Source organism: Sarcophilus harrisii, chromosome 4 (genome assembly GCF_902635505.1).
Source record: "Sarcophilus harrisii chromosome 4, mSarHar1.11, whole genome shotgun sequence".
In the NCBI taxonomy this organism is placed as follows: Eukaryota; Metazoa; Chordata; class Mammalia; order Dasyuromorphia; family Dasyuridae; genus Sarcophilus; species Sarcophilus harrisii.
In genome coordinates this window covers 239,534,568-239,555,732 of record NC_045429.1, presented here as the reverse complement: position 1 = coordinate 239,555,732, position 21,165 = coordinate 239,534,568, and the positions used below count along the sequence as shown (strand labels likewise).

Here is a 21,165-nt window from a genome sequence, read left to right as displayed (position 1 = left end):
AGTATAATGGTTTAAATCCTGGAAAGTAGAAAATGTTACTAAATGCTGGGGAAATACCAGAAATTGTACTGAAGGAATGAAGATATCTTTTGTACTCTTAATTTGTGTAATATAAAAATAATTTTAAAACATTTCCTCATATAGCCTTCTGAAAGATCAAGGTGAGTATAATATGTCTCTTAAGAGACACATCTGTTATTCTCACATTCATTAATTATTATTCTCTTGATATAATCAAACCATTCCTAAGAATAAATGTTCCACTGGTCATTTTATGGATTACATTCTTGTTTAAAACTATTTTCACTGTACAAATCTAGTAGCCTTTTCTATCTAGTCTAGAGAGAAATCAGGTATTCTGAACAGAACTAAGAATTAAAGAAATTGTCCGCCATTGTAGTAACAAGGAAATGACCAGAAAGTTCCAAGGTTACAGAGTATATAGAACGATATAAGTTTGTCATTGTGTGAATACTAGTCCTCTAACTTATAAAATTGATTTAGAAAAACTTGGAAGGAGGATTAAGGAGACAAATAGAATATCTATAACTACATATAATGATAAAATTTGCAAATTCAAGGCCAGGACAACCAGGCCAGCAGTTAAAGTAAAATATTTACTTTAACTATGTTCCTAGATGAGCTGATTTTTTTTTTTTTTTGCATTAATAACATTTAGCTATTATTCCATCAACAAAAACATCTTGAATAATAATAAGTAGCAGCATTTACATAGATAGGACTTTTAAGGTTTGCACATCTCTATAAATCATCTCATTTTTTCTTCTCAGAATCCCTAGGAAGTAGATGCTTATTAACTCCATTTTACAGATGAGAAAAGTAAAGCAGACATGAATTAAATAGCTTGCTTAGAGTCACACAACTTAGTATCTGAAATAAAATTTTAACTTAGATCTTTCACATTCCAAGTCCTGTGTTACCTATCTTCCTCTAAAATAAAGACAGTGGTGCAATGGATAGAGCACCAGCCCTGAAGTCAGGAGGACCTGAGTTCAAATCTGGTCTCAGACACTTAACACTTCTTAGCTATGTGACCCTGGGCAAGTCACTTAACCCCAATTGCCTCAATAAAATAAAGATAGTGTTGTCCCATTTTGGTATTTTGATTATCAGGAATGAATTAAAATCAAATATTCCTTAAATTAACTACCAAAATTACTGTTATCAAGAGTTTTGAGCTATCTCCCTATCTTTGTTATATTACACATAATAGAGTTTAAATGATTGTTGAATCGACAAATGACCAGAAGCCATTCTGCATCTCTGTCATGACCTAGAAGCAAAAAATATTTCATTCTATGAGCTTTTTGTGACAGTATATGCAAGTTCATAAAATGTTGTTATACTTCTAAAATACTTACATTATTAAGGAAACAGTGGTATACTAGAGAGCTATGTAGTCATGCTTTCCCCTACTTTCTGAGTTCAAAAAAACATTCCTGTGGCATTGAAGATAGCCATAGCCTTCCATGAGATCCATCATTCTTTCTAAGTCATTCAACAATCAAAATTCGAATCTTCCTTTTATATAAGGACTGGTAGGCATATAATAACTAATTCTTCTCTAATTGTAATACAAAATTGTTTGTGGTTTTTAATTTGTTGATCAAGGATAAGCATTAAATATATAATAAGATTTAATGTTTACAATCCTTGAGAGATTGTTTTATTATAACTTTATAACTGAGTTCTCACCACCAAATGCTCATACTGTAACAAACCCCTTAGCTTACAAGGTTTGTTCTCACCATTCATTGTTGTGAGGAAGATAGATACAGTAGCCTAACCTATTACATTTTAACTATGAGATTTGAAGAGTGTGTGTGTCTGTGTCTGCGTGTGTGTGTGTGTATGTGTGTGTGTGTGTGTGTGTGTGTATGTATATATATATATATGACAAATAAGCTTTCATACTGCAGTTGTCTCTCCCAAACTTTCTTTTAAAATTTTAATTAGAAATTAAGAAGCATACAGCCTCCTGGCCTTATCCTTAAGTAATTTCCCATTTGCATTCACTGTATTGATTAAAATTAGAATTTTCCCCAAAAGAAGAAGAAAATATTTGGAATTTAATAATAATATATAATGTCATTATTTTCTTAAATTCTAGATTTACTTTATTCTGTAAACCCAGTGTATGCTAAAAATATAATATATTATTATTAGATATTAGTTCATATATTTTGCTTCAGTTTTCTTCAGGCAAAGGAAGAATTAAAACAACTTAAGCTACCTGGATTTATGTACAGTGATGTTCTTCAACTGGCTTCCTCAATACCTTATTTCAGCGTGGAAGAGGATGATGGTTCAGAAGATGGAATACATCTCATTGTCTGTGTTCATGGTTTAGATGGTGTGTGCAACCATGACATTTGATAAAAATATTTAGTCCCATTAATGATGACGATGATGATAATCTTCTTGTATTATTTGCTCTCTGGATTTGAACAAAAAGATTTTTTAATTGCTTAAGCAAATATTGACATCTTTTATATAGTCTTTTTTAACCTGATAAAAGCATACCATATTATATAAATTACTATTATATAAATAGTAATATCACTGTGATTAGATATCATTGGAAAGGGATTTGGAGGGGGGGAAAGCATTAGCAGTTAGAGAGCATAGTAGATATAAATACTGAACTTGGGGTTAGGAAGAAAACTCGAATTCAAGCCTGCTTCAGCACCTACTAAGTATGTGACCTTGGGCTGGTCATACAAGTTTCAGATTTTCCCAGTCTTAGAATGGGGATAATAATAGCACTTACCTCACAGAGTTGTTGTTAGGTCAAAGGTGATAATATGTGAAATGCTTTATAAACCTTTAAAGTGCTGTCAAAAAAGTATTAAGTTAATTTTTAAAATAGCTTAAATTTTACTAATCTAGTTTTAGTCATTTTGGATTAGCATCTTGCTCAGGCGTATTTCTTTGCTTTTTAACAAAGGATAATTAATTTGTCTATTTTTGATAACTCAGTCAACATTATTAACATTATTAACATTCTGTCTTTAACTGGCCTATATTAGAAAAATAATTTCTGCATCCATTTTTGAATTTTTCATTTATGTCTTAACCATCTGTCAAATTTCACCTCCTATAGTCAATAACCTTCTTCTAACAGACCTAACCATTTTCAAATGTGCCTTTTCTAATTTGTTATGATATAGGAAACTAGATAACCAGACTTAATTAAATATTGATTAATGTAATGACTAGTATTGATCCTAGAAGATAAAACAAAACTTGGTGTTGTGTTTTTTTTTTTTTGGGGGGGGGGAGGGGTTTGCTGAGCGAATTGGGTTTAAGTGACTTGCCCAGGTTCACACAGCTAGGAAGTGTCTGAGACCAGATTTGAACTCAGGTCCTCCTGATTTCAGAACTGATGCTCTATCCATTGTGCCACATAGCTGCCCCTAAAACAAAGCTTGTTAGAGAGGAGGGGAACTGTGGGTACAGATATCACCTATACTGTCAAACATGGTCATTATATCCACTGATTTTGTTAAATTGTTTTTCTTAAGCACTTTGCAAACTTATTAAAAAGTTATAGAAATGGGAGTTATTTGAAGCAGGCAAAGACTCATCAAGACAAGCAATTTGCCTTTTACCAGAAAATCCTGAAAACATACCAGAGACCCTCAAGTGCCACAGGGCAAAGAAATGCATTGCTCAGTCACTCAGGTTCAAAGGTCTATTTATAGCAATAAGTTTAACTCTGTAAGTTTTTTTTAAATTTTTTTTATTACAAGGTCAAGATTGAATGATGAGGAAGAGGGACATATATCTAGAAATGTCTGTGATATAAAATTAGACAATAAAACAAAATATATCAATAAAAGTTACTTTTCAAGAAAAGAATTTTAAGTTAAAAGCTAGCAAGGCTCTTAAATAAAAGCATAAGGACTGGTGCTTTGTGATGAACTAAATAACACTTTTCTTATAGTATCTCTTTAGTGATTATTGAAATAGTTTGATCTTTCAGTTTCTGTACAGTCAAGATTGCTAAAAATCTAATCTCAAGATAAGTGGACTGTTACTGTACTATAAAGTACTTAAAATTTCTTTTTTTTTTTTTTTTTTGCATTTAATTAAGTAAATCCAAAGCTCTATTCTTTGAAGGTGCACCTCAGTTCCCACGATAAATATATGCTTTTTCCTTCAGTTAATAATTTGCAATCAAATATTTGAATTAATAAGCTAAGGGAACATTATCCAAAAGAAATGTTTGGAAGGCATCAGTAAGACTTATAAAATAGATCAATTAATGAATTATTCATACTATAAAATAATTTTTTCATTTTATAAAAGGATGCACTATAAGTTTCCTTTATTATTTAAAAACTTTAATTTATATCATATGGCTGATTTCTTGGATTAGGAGTAAGGAACTTGACCTTCTACCTATAAATCCCTTCCCCCCCCCCCCAAAAAAAAAAAAAGAAAAAAGAAACAACCTCAACCCTGTTTGGTATTAAAGCCTTTAAACTACTAAAGCTGAACTTTGTTTACTAGGTATTGTCATACGTCTTAATATCAAGCTTATAACAGTGCATTCCAAGCCATTGCCAATTGTCTTGATTTTTCTCTTGCCACTGAAATTCTGTGACTGGAAAAGAGAGAGGTTGACAACTTTGTGCAACTCTGCCTCAATTAAATCCAATTTGCATTCAAGTTAAGACATCACCTCATGTTGTCATTAGTTCTTTTTGAAAATGAAGGACAAACTGCAGCAGCAATAGCAAGAACCAGCTTTCTGCACATATGGGCTTGAAGACTCTTTTGAAATGGAGAAAATAGCACATATTCATAATTTTTATAAATTCAAGTTATGGAAGCTGTTTCAACTCTTATGTATATTTTGTCTAATTATACAATTAGACAGTTCATAGATTTGGTTCATTAGTACAGGTATCTTAGACCAACACTCCAGATAGGTGATAAGCTGACATCAGAATTAAAGAGAGGGGTGTGAGATAAACAGGTTAGAAATTTGGGAAGTTGCATGATATTTCTAATGGTTACAGAACCAAAATATTTAATTAAAATAATTAGTTTTGACCCTAGGTGGAACAGCTCTCCTGCTTTATGGAACATAGTTTAACAGATGATAGAAATCAATATATCCTAAAATTTGAAAGTATGTTGTTTTTTTAATATAATCATAACTTTTTTTTTTCAAAATATGTGCAAATATAGTTTTCACTATTCACCCCTGCAAAATCCTGTGTTCTAGTTTTTCTTCCTTCTTCTCCCCTCCCCTAGATAGGAAGCAAACCAATATAGGTTAAACATGTACAATTCTTCTAAACATATTTCCACATTTATCATGGTGCACAAGAAAAATCAGATCAAAAGGGGGGAAAAAAGAAAAAAAAAACAAGCAAACAACAATAAAAAAAGGTGAAAATATTATGTTGTGATTCACATTCAGTCTCCATAGTCTTTCTCTCTGGGTGTAGATGGCTCTTTCTATTACAAGTCTATTGGAATTGCTTTGTATCACCTCATTGTTGAAAAGAGCCATGTCCTTCAGAGTTGATCACTGTATAATCTTGTTGCTGGGTACAGTGTTCTCTTGGTTCTACTTACTTAGCATCAGTTCATGCCTCTTCAAATCTTTCTGAAATAAGCCTGCTAATAATGAAAGTGTGTTCTTTTAAAAATTTCTTTTGGAAAGAATAATCATAGCTTCCACTTACATGATATTTCAAAGTTTATAACATGCCTTACATATACTTCTTACTTGATCCTTACAACAACCTAGTGTTGGAGGTATAGTTATTCCCATTTTATAGATGGAGAAACTGAGGCTGTGAGGATGAGAGCTTTCTTACTAAGTACAAATCCTTTTGTACTCAGAACTTCTGACTCAAAACCTAAAACTCTTTGTAATATTCCAGTATTCCAGGCTACTTCTGTCATTAGTTCACCTCACTTCCCAAAGGAGGGTGCCCATAGCTAAGACTAGCTCTAGTATGTATTATGAAGTTGTTAATGATGATCTAGAATAGTTAAAGTTCATGTCTAGCTGACTTGCTATATATAATCAACAATAGCTACAAAGCACAATTTTGATGTATTATATGCTACCCTAATTGACAAGTAAGAATAGCTAAGGAAATACATCATTAATTTGAGAATGATGCCATTATAGTATAACTCAAAGCTACTCATTTGCTTACTGTTGATGGGCATCATCTGAATTTGGGATGTCAATTTTGAAGTTTTAAAAGTTAAAAAAAAAAAAAAATAACAGTCTGCTCACTGCTCACTCAACACAGGCCATAAAATTACTTTCATAAACTAGAAAAATGCAGGAATACTGTGCTTTACATTTCCATTGCTTCTTTAAACTTGAATTTTTTTTTTTATTTCTAGGTAACAGTGCAGACCTTAGATTAGTTAAAACATATATCGAACTTGGACTTCCTGGAGGACGAATAGATTTTCTTATGTCTGAGAGGAATCAGGTATGATGTGACCTTTTTATAGGAAATCATATTAAAAGTATTTCTTTTATAACTTCATTTCTGTCTATTTGAAAAATCTTTTCTTAAATTTCATGAAATAAAGAATAAGTATAAAGTTATTTTTTTGTTTTTGACTTTTATATATCTATATTTTATACTTATATTTCTAAGCATTCTGCTTATTTTTCTAGAGTTTATATACAGACGGGAATTATTAATTAAATTTGTAATTCTGACTACTTATGCTAACTTTTTTGCTTTTACTTTAAGTAGAATGCTCCTCCCCCCAAAAAAAAGTTTTGGAGGTTTTTTTTGTTTTTGTGTTTTTTGGAAATGAAATGAGGGTTGTTAATGATGTTAAAAGAGAATGCTAAAGAGCATTGCATTTGAGTCAGGACTAGGCTTCAAATCCTGGTTTTGCTGCTTATTACTTTTGTGATGTCAGAGCTTAACCTCTTTGGTCTTCAGTTTTCTCAGTTATAAAATGTAATGGTTGGAGAAGAAAATTTCTTAAATCCCTTCCCTCAGTTTTCTGATCTCATGGTATAGTTTCACCAAAAACCAATCTTACTATTTGGGCCATAATGTAAATTCATTTAGTGCTTTCTTCAAACAAAAACATTGAAGCAAAGAAAGATCAGGTTTTAATATGTACATTAAGGTTAATATTAATATTTGGCTAGAAGTGGTAATACATTTAAAAAGTTGTACATGTAACTGATTTATACATTTTGCTTTTCTTTAGAATGATACCTTTGCTGATTTTGATAGCATGACTGATCGCCTTCTTGATGAGATAATACAGTATATTCAAATTTATAGTTTAACAATTTCAAAAATCAGGTAATTAAAATTGTTCTTATTGTTTAATATTTTTACAAATTATATAAAAACATCAGTTTCATAATAATTTTGTCCTTAACTATAAAATAGAAAAACTGTGCGTAGAAATAAAACTAAACTATTTGAGAGTAGATAAAAATGCCATAAAAATAGTTCAGTAACAAGTGCATACAAACAAGAAGACAGGAAAAAGAAAATTAGAGCATCCAGTTTTCATGGCTGATAGTTGCTCTACTGGGTTTAAATTTTTCAGTGTCATCAATTCTCCTTTAAAAGAAGAATTGTTTGTTATTAATATAAATAATTGTTTGTTTTTATACAGGACTTTTGGTCTAACACAGCAGGGACTAAACAAAAAGATAAATGTTCCTTCCTCAAAAGATATGAAGAAAGGAGAAGCTAACTGTTTCTAACCAGCTAGTTTCAATTCAGTTCAATTCACTAAGTACACTTAGTATGTGTACGATATTGTGGTAGAGATTCAAAGATGAAAACTCCCTTAGAAGCTTAAATCATATTTTGAGTGTTTACTGTTAGAGATGCACACACACAGAATCAGTAACATTATGTGCATTTACTATTACAGTAGGCGATGTACCATAAAGAAAGGTTGGTTTTTTGTTTTGTTTTTAAATTGTTCCTGCCCTTAAAGATCTCACAAAGGGGAAGATAACTATCCCGACGACACTCGCAACTGGGGGGAATTGGAAAAAACTTTCATCATGAATACTATGAAAGTATTTCATCGGAAATACTTTCCAGGTGAATGGAGCCATGAGTACAAAAGATGAATGGAGAGAAGGGAGCAAAAATGCTGTCAGTGTCAGAAAAACAAAAATGAGTACAAATCCCTTTCTAAAGAAAATATAAATGGTATTTTAGTATTATTAGTATCCATTCCATATCTGGAATCAATTATATCAATCCTTAGATTATGTCAGGATTTCACCAGACAGTCAATTTTAATAGATGACACAGAATAGTTTTCAGGGTCATAGCTATCTCTTTTCCTAAAACATTGCCATTTTTTTTTTTTTAGAGAGAATTATAGCTCAAAGTAGCTCTGCTGCTTTCATACTACTCCAGGAGTATATAGTTATTTGTGATATAATATATTCATACCTTCCATCTCTTACAGAATTCACCACTGTTATACCTACATTCATGCTTATAAACTTCACTATGACTTCCAAAGTACAAGTCATGTAAAATAACTTTTTCCTTCAAAAAGTTAGGGAACACCTAGCTAAATAAGTGCTAACTGGATTAGAACTTCTTAAATTCTTACTCTGATAAGTAAAATTGAAAAGAAAGCAAAATTTTGATGGCAGTGACTTTTATTTAAAGTAGCTTTAACTTGAAACATTCTCACTGTAATATCTTTCAAATGCTGAATAATGCCTTTAGTAGAGGAGAATACTTCAGCACATGACAATTCCTTGCATAAATATTTTATCCATCCCTACTTTTGGCCTAAAAATTTTTTTAATTCTCTGAGAAAAGGGAATTTCTAGGATTACTTTTAAATTATATAATAAAATACTTTTATACTTTATAATATAATACTTTCAATTAAATGATTTTGTGTTCACATTAGTATGACCAGCTTAATAAACTTATTATTATATTAACGAGTTCTCATAGATTCTGTCTCAGTGGAGATCCACAAATCGTAATTTTCCTTCAAAGAGAAGTAAATGCCCAAAGAGTTCTCCCAAATTTTATCAAATTTTGTTAAATAGGTACAATTAAAACATTAATCATTGAACTATTATTTAAATAATAATGAAATGAAACATGTTTTCACTTCTTTATTGTAGAAACTAACTTGTATTTTACCAGTGCTTTGTAAACATTATTTGTAGTTTAACAGTGTTTACATTACAAATTATTGATATAAAGTTAAAAGAAAGGTAAACATTTCCACATTAAACATTCATACACACATAACTTTTTACTGTGCTGGCTATTATATAGGCAATTGTGGCTTAATAATTTCTGAGTAAGCTTAGCTTTATTGTATTTTGGTTTTTCTACCCACTAGCAAAATTATGAACTACTCAACTCAGTGTTACCTTTAAAATATTTTCTTGGCAATTTCAATTCTAATTTAGAAAGCCATCTATTTACAGAGCCTCTTTAGAACACAGAGAGCAAAATTATTTAAATTTTGGATTGTTAAAGAAGTGTTCACCATCACTTTGAAGGAGTAGTAGGAATTAGCAAATACTTTTTGACATCAGGCAAGTCAGTTAATCCTTCAAGATCTCAATTTTAATATCTGTGAAATAACAAAATTCAACTAAAATTGAACAGATTTGAAGACAATGTAATTTTTTTTCTTTAAGCTTTATTGGACATTCCTTGGGGAACTTAATTATCCGTTCAGTGCTTACACGGCCTAGATTTAAATATTACCTCAACAAACTTCATACCTTTCTATCTCTATCTGGACCACACCTTGGTACCCTCTACAACAGTAGTGCTCTTGTGAATACAGGTAAAAATTTTGTCATTTTGAATTTTTTTGAATCTTTTAACTAAAGAGATAGTTGAATAAGAATTGGCTATTTTTAGTATTCATATGTTGATAAATGAGAATTCATTGTCCCCATATGCCTAAATCAGGAAAACCAGCTCATTTCCTGTTTTGTTCCTTCATTTTTCCCCAAATTATATGTAATAAACCAATAAAGTTATTTGAGAAAAGAGATATTTTTACATTTACTTGGTATTTGTCAAAATAAACATTTGACCCTTTATGTTACATTGTATTAACCCTTCTAAATATTTTTATTAAAAGTATGTCATAAAAAAATAAATGTATTCAGCTAAAATCACAGAATTATTATTCTTTTTCATAGTATAAAAGTCTTAATCTCACAATAAAATATTTTTAATTGAAATGGAGGTAAGAGTTTCATTCAGTTGAACATCTTGGATTCTTTTAAATGGTTTCTGGGTGAAATTAGGATTAGAGAATTTGATTTTCCTTTAGAGAGAAGGGATTTTCTGTCATTTTCTATTTCTCAGATTAAATCTTTGTTTATAGGCATATTTTTTGCCTATCTTGTTTCTTTGATATGCAAACCATGCAGTTTTCTTTCCCTCACTTAAAATTTTGGTGGCAAAGTATTTACAGTTAACTCTTAAATATTTCCAGTAAAACAGAATAAGATGGAAAAAATAAAATCTATACATAATCTAAACCACAATGCAGAGAAATAGTAGTTTGAGTTTCTTCAATAAATCTTTTGCCAACAATTTTTATAGGTATAATGTTAATTGTTTGAGTTTTATCTTTTTTCTTACAGTGATGAGCCTCTGCTCTAATCTACAAACTGACAAATGTAATAAACAAAGACAAAGCAGTAGATGGCAATGAATTTTCAGTGATCTGAGAGTCATGTATGAATGATGATTTATTTTAAAGGAACTATACAAATATGGAGAACTGATATATAAGAAAATTAGCATAAGTGTAGAGTGTAAATTACCTAAGTAAATCATCAGTAATCTGAAAATTGATTATTTGGTCACCTTAAATGAAAGCTTTGACTAATCATCATCTGTAGATTGAAATCATATATCCACACTTTCATTTTCCAGTGTATTTAAGATATTCTATTTCATTCTTTCCATGACTAATCAAATAGTTTCTGATCAGCTTCTCAGTATTTTTTCCTTCGTATTATCTTGCTAATATAACTACCGTAATGAGCTGGTTTTCTGTTAATCTACTTAATCCAATTTTTTATCCTTCTATTTAATGGACTTTTAAAGATAAGAATGTTAAAGTGTTTTATAGGCTAATGGAATAACTAGCAATTTCCTGGATTTTTAAAAACTAAAGCATGTGCTTATCAGTAATTTTGGATGTAATTATCATATTTTAGATTTATACTAACATATTATTCATAACTCTCCAGGTCTCTGGTTTATGCAAAAATGGAAAAAGTCAGGTTCTTTATTACAACTGACATGTCGAGACCATTCGGACCCCAGACAAACTTTCCTATACAAACTCAGTAAGAAAACAGGCAAGTATAAAATAATAACTTCACAATTCTACACTCATAACATTATATTTGTTACAAACAAATACTTATTAGATGAATTGATTTTATAAGCAAGTTATTGTTACAAAATAGACTGGTTACCTTAAAAAAAATCATGAAAGACTAGTGTAATTTCTTTAGTAATCAATAATAATACTTTATATTTGAATAGTGCTTTAAAGTTCACAAAGTGCTATGTATGCATAATCTTATGTGCTCCTCAAATCATTTGCAAAATGAATGGGTTGTATTAGATAATTTCTAAAGTTCCCATAAGGTAATCAGGATCATTGGTGGTATCTTCATAAGAATTTAATTTTTAGAGAGGTTAAGTGACTTACCTCTAGTCTCCTGAATCCTGGTCCAGTGGCTTTTTACTATATTTCATTGACTATAGATATTTCTCTTTTTGTTTAAGTTTTTATCATATAAATCTTGCCTTTATTAAGAAACACCATTAATTAAAAGTTGCCGCTTGCTCATTATTAATCTTGAATTTGGGGCTACTTTATGTCATCATTATTTTGGAATCAATTCAGACATCAGCATGACTTCAGAGGACTGATTAATTTTTTTAAATAAATTCATAGTTTCAGGTGTCACATCTAAACCAGGAACCATAATCATTCTTTTAAATTGTGTTTCTGAAATTGTCCATACTCATTTCACTCTCTACCTTCCTCCATCCACTTACTTCTTTACTTATTCTGAAGTGCTAGATGGGGTTCAGTTCAATAAATAGTCATACCTTGATTAATCTGAAAGTCTAGCTAATTTAGCCACCTCTAGTATCTCCTTATAAGAAAAATTTCAAAAAACTTCAGGGAAGAAAAAATAGATATAATAATCTGCAGCATATGATTTTAATTTTGATATCAGAATTTATTTAGGAAATCATCTATTTGAGTGGGGTCTTTTTTTTCACTAGCACTCAATTAAAGGTTTGTTTAATGCCATATATAATTATAGTAGTGAAATTGATTTTTAAACACACTGAAATGTATGACTACAAATGAGGCTCTTATCAAATTACTTCTCTGGAAAGCCATATAATTGTTTAAATATTATAACTGTGCCTCATTGTATTCTTGAAATTCTTTTTGGAGTTGCCTTCAGAGACAGTTTGTGAGCCACAGATATAAGATACCATTTTATACTCACAGAACACTCTCCTTTGGTCTGATACCTTTTTCTGTCTCCCTCCCTCTTCCCTTTTATTCCTGCTTTGCCCCCTCCCTCCCTCTGCTTAAGCAACAGCCCAAGAACCCCCAGGGAGGGGCTGTGCTGGTGCTGGCTGGGACCCAAGAGACCCTCAGGGAGAGAGGCTCTGCAGGGCAGGGAAAGAGACTGGGGGCCAAGGAGAGCCTTACGTGGCATACGTCAGGAAGCAGATTGATATAAGTGCATTTGTGTGCTACGTGCCTGCAGTAAGTACTGTAAGTTGATAAGATGGATGTGATTTATGGCTGAGCACTGGAAATTGAATCACCATCAGTCAAAGACTGCCTGTACGAAAACATTGTTTTTATTAAGATTGACTCTTATGTTGACAGGAACTGGTGAATATATTTGTGATACATATTTTTCACTTAATGAACCTATTTGAAACCAAATCTGCAAAGCAGTACAACTTTTGACCATAGAACCCAAATTAAGAGACAGTAGTTGTCAGTTATATCAGCTATTTTAATAAACTATTTTTAGTGCTATGTAGCTAAACACCCACAAATGTTTGGAAATAAAGTAATGATTGTAAAATGTTTTTAATTGCAATTAGTAATGGGAAATTTACATACTATGTTTCTTTCAGTTTGAGATTTGAAAACAAGTCCCAGAGTGCCTTGTTCTTTTCTGTCAAGATGAAAATATTCTATTTTGAATATCTTTAAGGCTTAAGCAGCTAGCCTCACCAGTATTTGTTCACAACTCTTACTGCTGCTGCTGTTAAAAACAGTAATAATGATCGCATTTCTATAGCACTTATAGGTTTGCAAAGTACTTCATAAATATTATCTGTTTTTATCCTTATAATAACCGTGGGAGGTAACTACTATTTTATCTTCATTTTATAGATGGAAAGAGAGTAAGTTACTTGACCAGAATCACACATTTTGTAAATCTATCTAAAATTGGATTTGAACTTATGTCTTCCTGACTCCAAGTCCAGCACATTAATTACTTACTATACCATCTAGTTATCTGAATTATTCTTAGCCATATAGTGGTCTAGCATTTCCATCTACTGTTTACAAACAGGTCTAAGGGGTGTGGGTATGTGTTATATAATTTGTGTGTGTGTGTGTGATATGCATGTATAGTGTGATTTATGTGTGTATATATAATTTTTTATTTAAAATTTAATAATTTAATAAATAATAATAAAAAAAATTTAAATTATAAGTAAATAAATTTTATTGGTATCTTTTGTTTTTAATTTTAGATTTTCCTCCATATCTGTCCCCTTTGCCCTTCCTATACAGCCATCTTTTACAACAGTTATTTTTAGAGAGGAAAAAATTATCAAAACTAGGCAGTATATGGGAAAATGTATATTTTCAATGAACCTCTTCACCCCCCCCCCCCCCCCCGATCTGCAAAGCAGTGAGGAAATGTGTCTTCCCTTAAATCTTGTAATTTTGTGACATACATTTTAATCTTTCCCTTTGTATTGTTGTAGTCATTGTGTTTATTGTTTTCTTGGATCTACAAATTCACTTTATATATCAGTTTACTTAAGTCTTTTCACACTTCTCTGTATTATTATTTTTTACAACATGATAATATTCTATTATATTCATAACCATCATTTGTTTAGTCATTTCTCCAATCACTGGGTATCTGCTTTGTTTCTAGTTCTTTGCTACCATAAAAACCATACTACTACATCTATAAATAATATAAAAATTTTATTTTTTATCTATCAATCCCTTCTATGAGGGATATGGTTGGTCTTTGGACCAAAGAATATGGATATCTGTTTATTTGCATAATTCCAAATTGCTTTCAGAATGATTAACTAATTCACATCTCTACCAACAATGTATTAGTTCATCAGTTCTTTCACAACTTCTCCAACACTATTATTGTTATATGTATACAAAAATTTATTAAGCACTTACTGTGTTCTAGGTTCTATACTAAGTACTTAATAGCAAAACATAAAATCAGTCCATAACTGAAGAATATAATACAAACATAAATCAAACATTACCACAGTATGATCACGAGAAAAGAAAAATATTTCAAAATAAGTATGTGTATAATCTTTTTCTTTTTTGCCTTTTATCCCTCTACTCAGCCATTTTTAAAATCCACAAATATCTATTGTTACTTTACTATTATTATATAAATTACATTACTATATAAATTAATTATATTACTATATAAATCCTTATTAAGTTTGCCCATTACTTTGCTAAGAATCATGAAGTCTGGAATTTCATGGATTTGAGGCTTTAGAACACAGCCAGTCTCCTATTTCTGGAACACAACTGGAATAGCTCTGTAATACAGGCAAAGCTTCCCCGGTCATTTTTCCTCCTGAATAAAGATTTCTTTTGAACTTCTGAGATGAATTGCAAAGTTAACCAATTGTTCACATTACAAATATTATAGAATAGGTTAATCATCCCCTAAGGAAGGGTTATATGAAAAGAGAGCAAACATTTTACTTAATATTATCTATAAAATCTTACCCTTTTTTGTTGTCACATTACCTATATTTATCATTTACTCTCATGTCTATTTTGGCCAAAATGTCTCAATAAATTTAGTAATACTTTTGAATGAATTTGTATTTAATTAATTTAGAATAATATTTATATTTTTGATCCATACCTGTAAGCTTCTTCTGCAAATGAACAGCTGTTTGCAACAGATGATTTTACAGAGTAACAGTCGATACTGTTTACAGTCTTATACTCTAGGACTGATTTTTTTGTATGAGGGCTTCCCCAACAAGATAGTAAGAAGTTGCTGTTAGATTTAATTCCCTTTTACCACCTTAAAACAAGAAATGTACCAGATAATATAACTAAAATAACTGAAACAAGGGGAAAGGAACAGTTCACTGCAAGATAATTTTTATCAAAGAAAACTGCAGAAAGCCACATTACAAACTTATCACAGTGCCCAATTCTTTCCATGCACAACCCAAAGAATAACTTCCTGTCTCAAATTTTGTTTGACTATAGCAGTATTAAACATTAGTTCTTAGGCTCTCCACTTAAAATCCCAGCTAGATGCTGAGGTCTCACTTCCTTAATAGATTGAAATTCGTGTATTCAACCAAGAGATTTAGTAACTGGAAAAGAATTGCTTGGAAGAACAAGACTTAGAACAGTCTATATATTAGAGAGGGAATTAGTATCTTTAAGAAGGTCAAGTGAAGAATATTATGTCTAGTTTAAAAATACCTCTGAGTCTTTTATATAGCCAGATGTCCCAACCAGGTAACAGATGAAGTCACAGAATTTGTAAAAATGTAAATGGTAAAAAGAAACCAGGGATGGGGTTCATTAGTGTGGGAGAAAAACAGTAGGCCCTTGTAGCATCATTTAGTATAAGAGGAAGATCATTCCTATTAACGTCGGTTATAAGGAATACTTCACCTAAAAACCAGCAGAAGGAATAAAGAAAAGCAAATGATTAGAAAAGGAGCCAATACAATGAATAAGTACTATGGATAGAAGAAAATCTCTTAGAAAAAAGAAGGTAATACAATAAATGCTACATGGTGCCCCCCAAATTAAAATGAAATAAGAACCTCCAGAATGATTCAGAAGAAGAATTATGTAATTAAAAGAAGAAATAAGGTTAAAAATCAGGGCAGAAATTAAAGTTCTCAAGGAAGAAACTAAATAAATGAAACAATTGATTTTATAGATTCTCAAAAAAGAATGGCAAAATTGAAATCCAAAAATGCAGATATTTGGACAAAATTAAAACTAGAAGATTACATGAAATCTCTATAAGCCAAGGAGATTGGTTTTAAAGATAGGATGCAAAGAAAGAAGGATTAAAAATTTTCTAGAAGCACCACACTTCAAAAAAATTCATACAGGGAGCAGCCATGTGGCACAGAGCACCAACCCTGAAGATCAGGAGGATCTGAGTTCAGATCTGGTCTCAGACACTTAATACTTCTAGCTATGTGACTCTGGGCAAGTGACTTAATTGCCTCAGCAAAAAAAAAAAAATCATACAAGAAAATTTCCCAGAAGTAGCATTTCCTTTCTATTTTGCTTTTGACTCTTGACTTGACTTGATTCTAGAGTTCTTTCTTCTACCATGTAGGGAGCAGCCTTCTCACGTTGGAATTCCATTCTTTCCTGTGCCCCCATCTTGAAAGTTCAATTCCTGATACTCCATGTGAGTGTCTTTTCTCCTACCCCTTTTCTCACTTTTCAGCTTTCTTTTACTTGTTGTGTTTCCCCATTAAAATGTAAATTCCTTGAGGGCAAGACTATCCTTCTTTTTAAATTGTATTTCTAGGGTTAAGATAGTACTTGGCAAATGGTAAACACTTAACATGGTTTGTTGCCTTGACTGGCAGGAAAAGGAATAATGGAGAGACATCACAAACTACAACAGAAAGCTAAGTTTAATTCATTGAGTATTGTGGTCAGCTTTGGTCATACCATCAGTCATAATATCAACAAAAAGAAAATCCTTCACATACTAACCAAAATAAGGCCAGATCTTACATAATGTTTCTTAAGGAGATATCAAACGGGAAATTAGAATATCATTTTACAAAGGCAAAGATTACTTTGTACCCCAAAAAAATAACATTACACAAAATAAGCTTTGATTGTCATTGAATAGGAGTTGGACTTTTCAGCAAAATTCAAACTATTGCTTCAAAAGAAACCAGAATAATCATAAATATGGGGAATGATATATACATACATACATATATATATACCACAATATACATTGACTATATGTAAATGAAGACCATTCTTGAAGACAATAGAAAACATCAACAAGCACTTTTTAATTATCAAGTATGTGTCAGGCACTGTGCTAATCACAGTCCAGAAAGGTTTCATGTAGAAAGTGATACTTTAGTTTAGTCTTGAAGGAAAACAGCAAAATCAACCCAGTGAAGAATGATATTGATTTCAGGTGACCTATATACTTTCTTTTTATAAAGTTGTTTGATTATGGGTACCTGAAACAAAGTAAGAGCTCAAGATGCTGATTGGAAGAAATGTAGAAGTACATAAGAGAAATAACTCCTCAAACAGAAGTAAAATATCTTTAAAACTCTTCTAGCATTTTTTGTCTCTTACCTGCATTTTCAGTTTTCCTTGAAATGTATTGCTTATGAGCTATCTTTTCTATCGTAACTATATTTTCATTTGCTGCATACATGTGTCTTATCTTCTTTGTCTATCTATCTATTGTAAACTTTATAATATTAGGAATTTAATTATTTTTGTTTTCCCCTCAGCATGGTCCATAGTGCTTTTGTTGTTGTTGCTCAGTTGTTTTAGCTGTGTTCATCTCTTCATGAACCTATTTGGGATTTTCTTTTCAAAGAAAGATACTGGAGGACTTCTAACTCATTTTACAGATGAGGAATTGAGGTAACCAGGGTTAAGTAACTTGCCCTAAGTTAAGTAACTTAGATAGCTAGTATCTAAGGCTGGATTTCAAGGCTTGGGCCCAATGCTCTGTCTACTATGTCACGTACCCACTCTGTCATCTAGTAGTTATTCAGTAGTTATTCATTTGTTTAAGATTAGACTATAAGTTCTTTGTTGGCAGGATTTATCTTATTTTTTGTATCTTTCATGGCATCTCGTTCCTTCACATTATAGGTTTTTACTATACATATGTTTAATGAATAATAAAATAATAATTATAAAATTAGATGAACAAACAAACCAGCTAAGATCTCATGGGATTGAGGGTCCTATAAGATGTCATATTGAAATTTATCCTAAACCTCATTTTCTTTGGCCTTTAACTTGAAAAGTCAGATTAAATATTAAAACGCATCAGCTACTGCCAATTTTGGAGAAATTTAGACCACAAATCTATACTGCGACAAGGATTATTTCTGCCATGCTTAAAGCAGGTAAATTTCCAGTGAACAAAAATAAAAAAATTCTAATGAAAGCTAGTTGTTTTAAGGGGAAATAACTATAATTTCAGTTTAAAGTTGAATACTGAAAACAAAATGAACTACCTAAAAATCAAGTCATTGTTCAGAATTTCACAAACAGAAAGTCACTATTTTAAGAATCCCTAAAACAAACAACTGAGAATCTTTCCCAGCTGTAGAAATCTGACAAATAAAGTATAGTGATTAAGGAATCCTACTGTGCTAACCGTAGCACAGGATAATTTTTTTTTTTTTAAGCAAATGTATCCATAAGCACATATCATGAAGCTATTCAGTAAAAGGTGTTGCTTTTGATTTGTAAACAACATTTTATGTTGTTATATATTTTGGTTTTGATAAAAAATAGAGTTAGGAGGAACTAACTATTTTTGTTGGTTTAATAAAGAATAAATCTGATATTTTATAATAAGTTTAAAAATAAAAGGTTAAGGACTGTTCTGTTTTCTTTGGAATGTTGATCGCATAAGCATCTTAATGATCTTCATTATGAACACTCTAGTTAATGCCTGTTGTAGCTTATTTTAAAACTGAGAAAGAAATCTTGAACCCAAGGACCTACAACAAATGTTCAGGAATAAATATTAATAACTATAGCAAAGACTATTTACTGTTGTGTTTAGTTCAGTAGTGTACAACTCTTCATAACCTCATAGACCCATGCCAGTGGTATTCATGGGATTTTGGGGGTCAGATACTGAAGTAGTTTGTCATCTCCCTCTCCAGTGAATTAAAGCAAATTGAGGTTAAGCGACTTGTCCAAGTCCTATAGTTAGTAATTGAGTACCTGATTTGAACTCGTCTTCCTGACTAAAGGCTCAGCACTCTATCCACAGAGCCTCATGCCTACAAAAATTAGTATTCAAGAATTCATAGAAAACCTTTTAAAAACTAAGACCATTACCCCAATAGAAAAATGCTCAAAGGATATAAATAGTTCTGAAAAGAATTGCAAATTAACTGTCATATGAAAGAATGATCTGTCACTAATAATAAGAGAAATTCAAATCGAAACAAGTTAAGATTTTAGTTCATACTGAACAAATTGGCAAAAACAAGAAAAAATTGTGAAATGGTCTGTGTTGAAGTTGTGGAAAGATAAGCACACTGATCGATTTTTAGTGAGGGTATGAATTAGTACAATTTTTCTCTGGAAAGTAGTTTGGAATTATGCAAATAAAATGGCAAAGCTATCTGTATGTTTTAACCCATAGATATTCCACTGTTAAGCATATTCTCCACTAATAAAAAGAAGGCCCCATATCTATCAAAACATAGCAGTGGTTTTTGTGATGGCAAGTTGGGGAAACTGCTAAATAAACTCTTATATATAAATGTGATAGATTGTTGCTATGCTCTAAGAAATGAAAAATGTGATGACTGTAGAGCATCATGAAAAGGTATATGTTAATTAATGCAAACTGAAGTAAGCAGAGCCAAGAAAACAATTTACACAACAACCATAACAATTCGGAGAGGGGAAGGGGGAGTAATAACCACAAAACAATTGAAGGTGAATGTTGCAAAATCACAAAGATACACATTCCAAATAAGATACATGATATCTCCCTCCACTCTTCTGCAAAACTGGGGTAGAGGTGGGGGAAAAGGAAGGAAATGCATATATTATCAGATTTATTTGTTTGTTTCCAATACAATTGAGTGGTTTTGCTGAATTTTTATTTCTCTTTAAAAAATTCTTTGTTATAAGGGATGGATATATGGAAGAAAAAAAGGAAACCAAAGGGTAATTTAGACAATGTAAAGTGAAATATCTGTTTCTGAAATAAGGAAGACCTGTATTTGAAATTCATTCTCAGATATACTAGCTTTGTAACCCTTTTACATCTATCTTCTCTGTCAAATGAGGATAGTATTAATACTTACATCTGAAGATAAAATAGGAGATAATCTTAATAAAGTACTTTGCAAACATTATATAAATGCTAGCTATCATTATTATTTTTAAAAATGCATCAACAAAATTATTTTTAAAAGAGCAAAAGTTTTTTCTTAAAGCACTACATTGAAATATTGAAAACCATATGCTTTTAAAAGATATATATATATGTGTGTGTGTGTGTGTGTGTGTGTGTTATAGGTAGAGTCAGTGAAATAATAGATTATCCATATATATTTAAATACATGTGTATATACATATATATAAAACATTTAAATGGTTCCATAATCTCACCAACGTTAATACTACTTCTCCATTCACTTCTTTACTTCCTGTGTTACTCTATACTACTGTCCCATAAGTTCTTCATAAAAAATCTCTATGAGACAATCATAACATTCTGCAGATACCAGTTCATAATTTAAGATGCTTGTTTATTACCTCTTACTCTTGAGACATGATTCACCTACGTCCTTTTTTAATTATAACATTTTCTCAGTATTTATTAATCACTAATTGCAAAAGAAGGTATTAATGAGCTGCTGCCTACATATGCTACCATGTATTTTTCCATTGTCTTTAAAGAAATCTGCAATTCTGTTCTTTGGCTTATGACCAAACTGTTCTATGGTTTGCATCCACATAGTATCATGAGAAGAATTGTGGTTTTTAAAAATGTAACTTCTGTCAATGTACAATTTAGGATTTTTGAAAGTGCTATACCATTTCTCAAATACA

At 31.1% G+C, this 21,165-nt stretch overlaps 1 protein-coding gene across 6 annotated transcripts in view; it reads left to right on the top strand.

The window, feature by feature from the left end:
• FAM135A (family with sequence similarity 135 member A) overlaps positions 1-21,165 on the top strand; it is a 116,467-nt gene that overhangs the window by 87,721 nt on the left and 7,581 nt on the right. For all 6 annotated transcript variants that reach the window (XM_031964670.1, XM_031964666.1, XM_031964669.1 and 3 more), the window contains 5 exons: positions 2,214-2,374; positions 6,403-6,494; positions 7,240-7,337; positions 9,686-9,837; positions 11,267-11,377. In XM_031964670.1, coding sequence (XP_031820530.1) covers positions 2,214-2,374; positions 6,403-6,494; positions 7,240-7,337; positions 9,686-9,837; positions 11,267-11,377 — 614 coding nt within the window. The remainder of the gene's footprint in view (positions 1-2,213; positions 2,375-6,402; positions 6,495-7,239; positions 7,338-9,685; positions 9,838-11,266; positions 11,378-21,165) is intronic.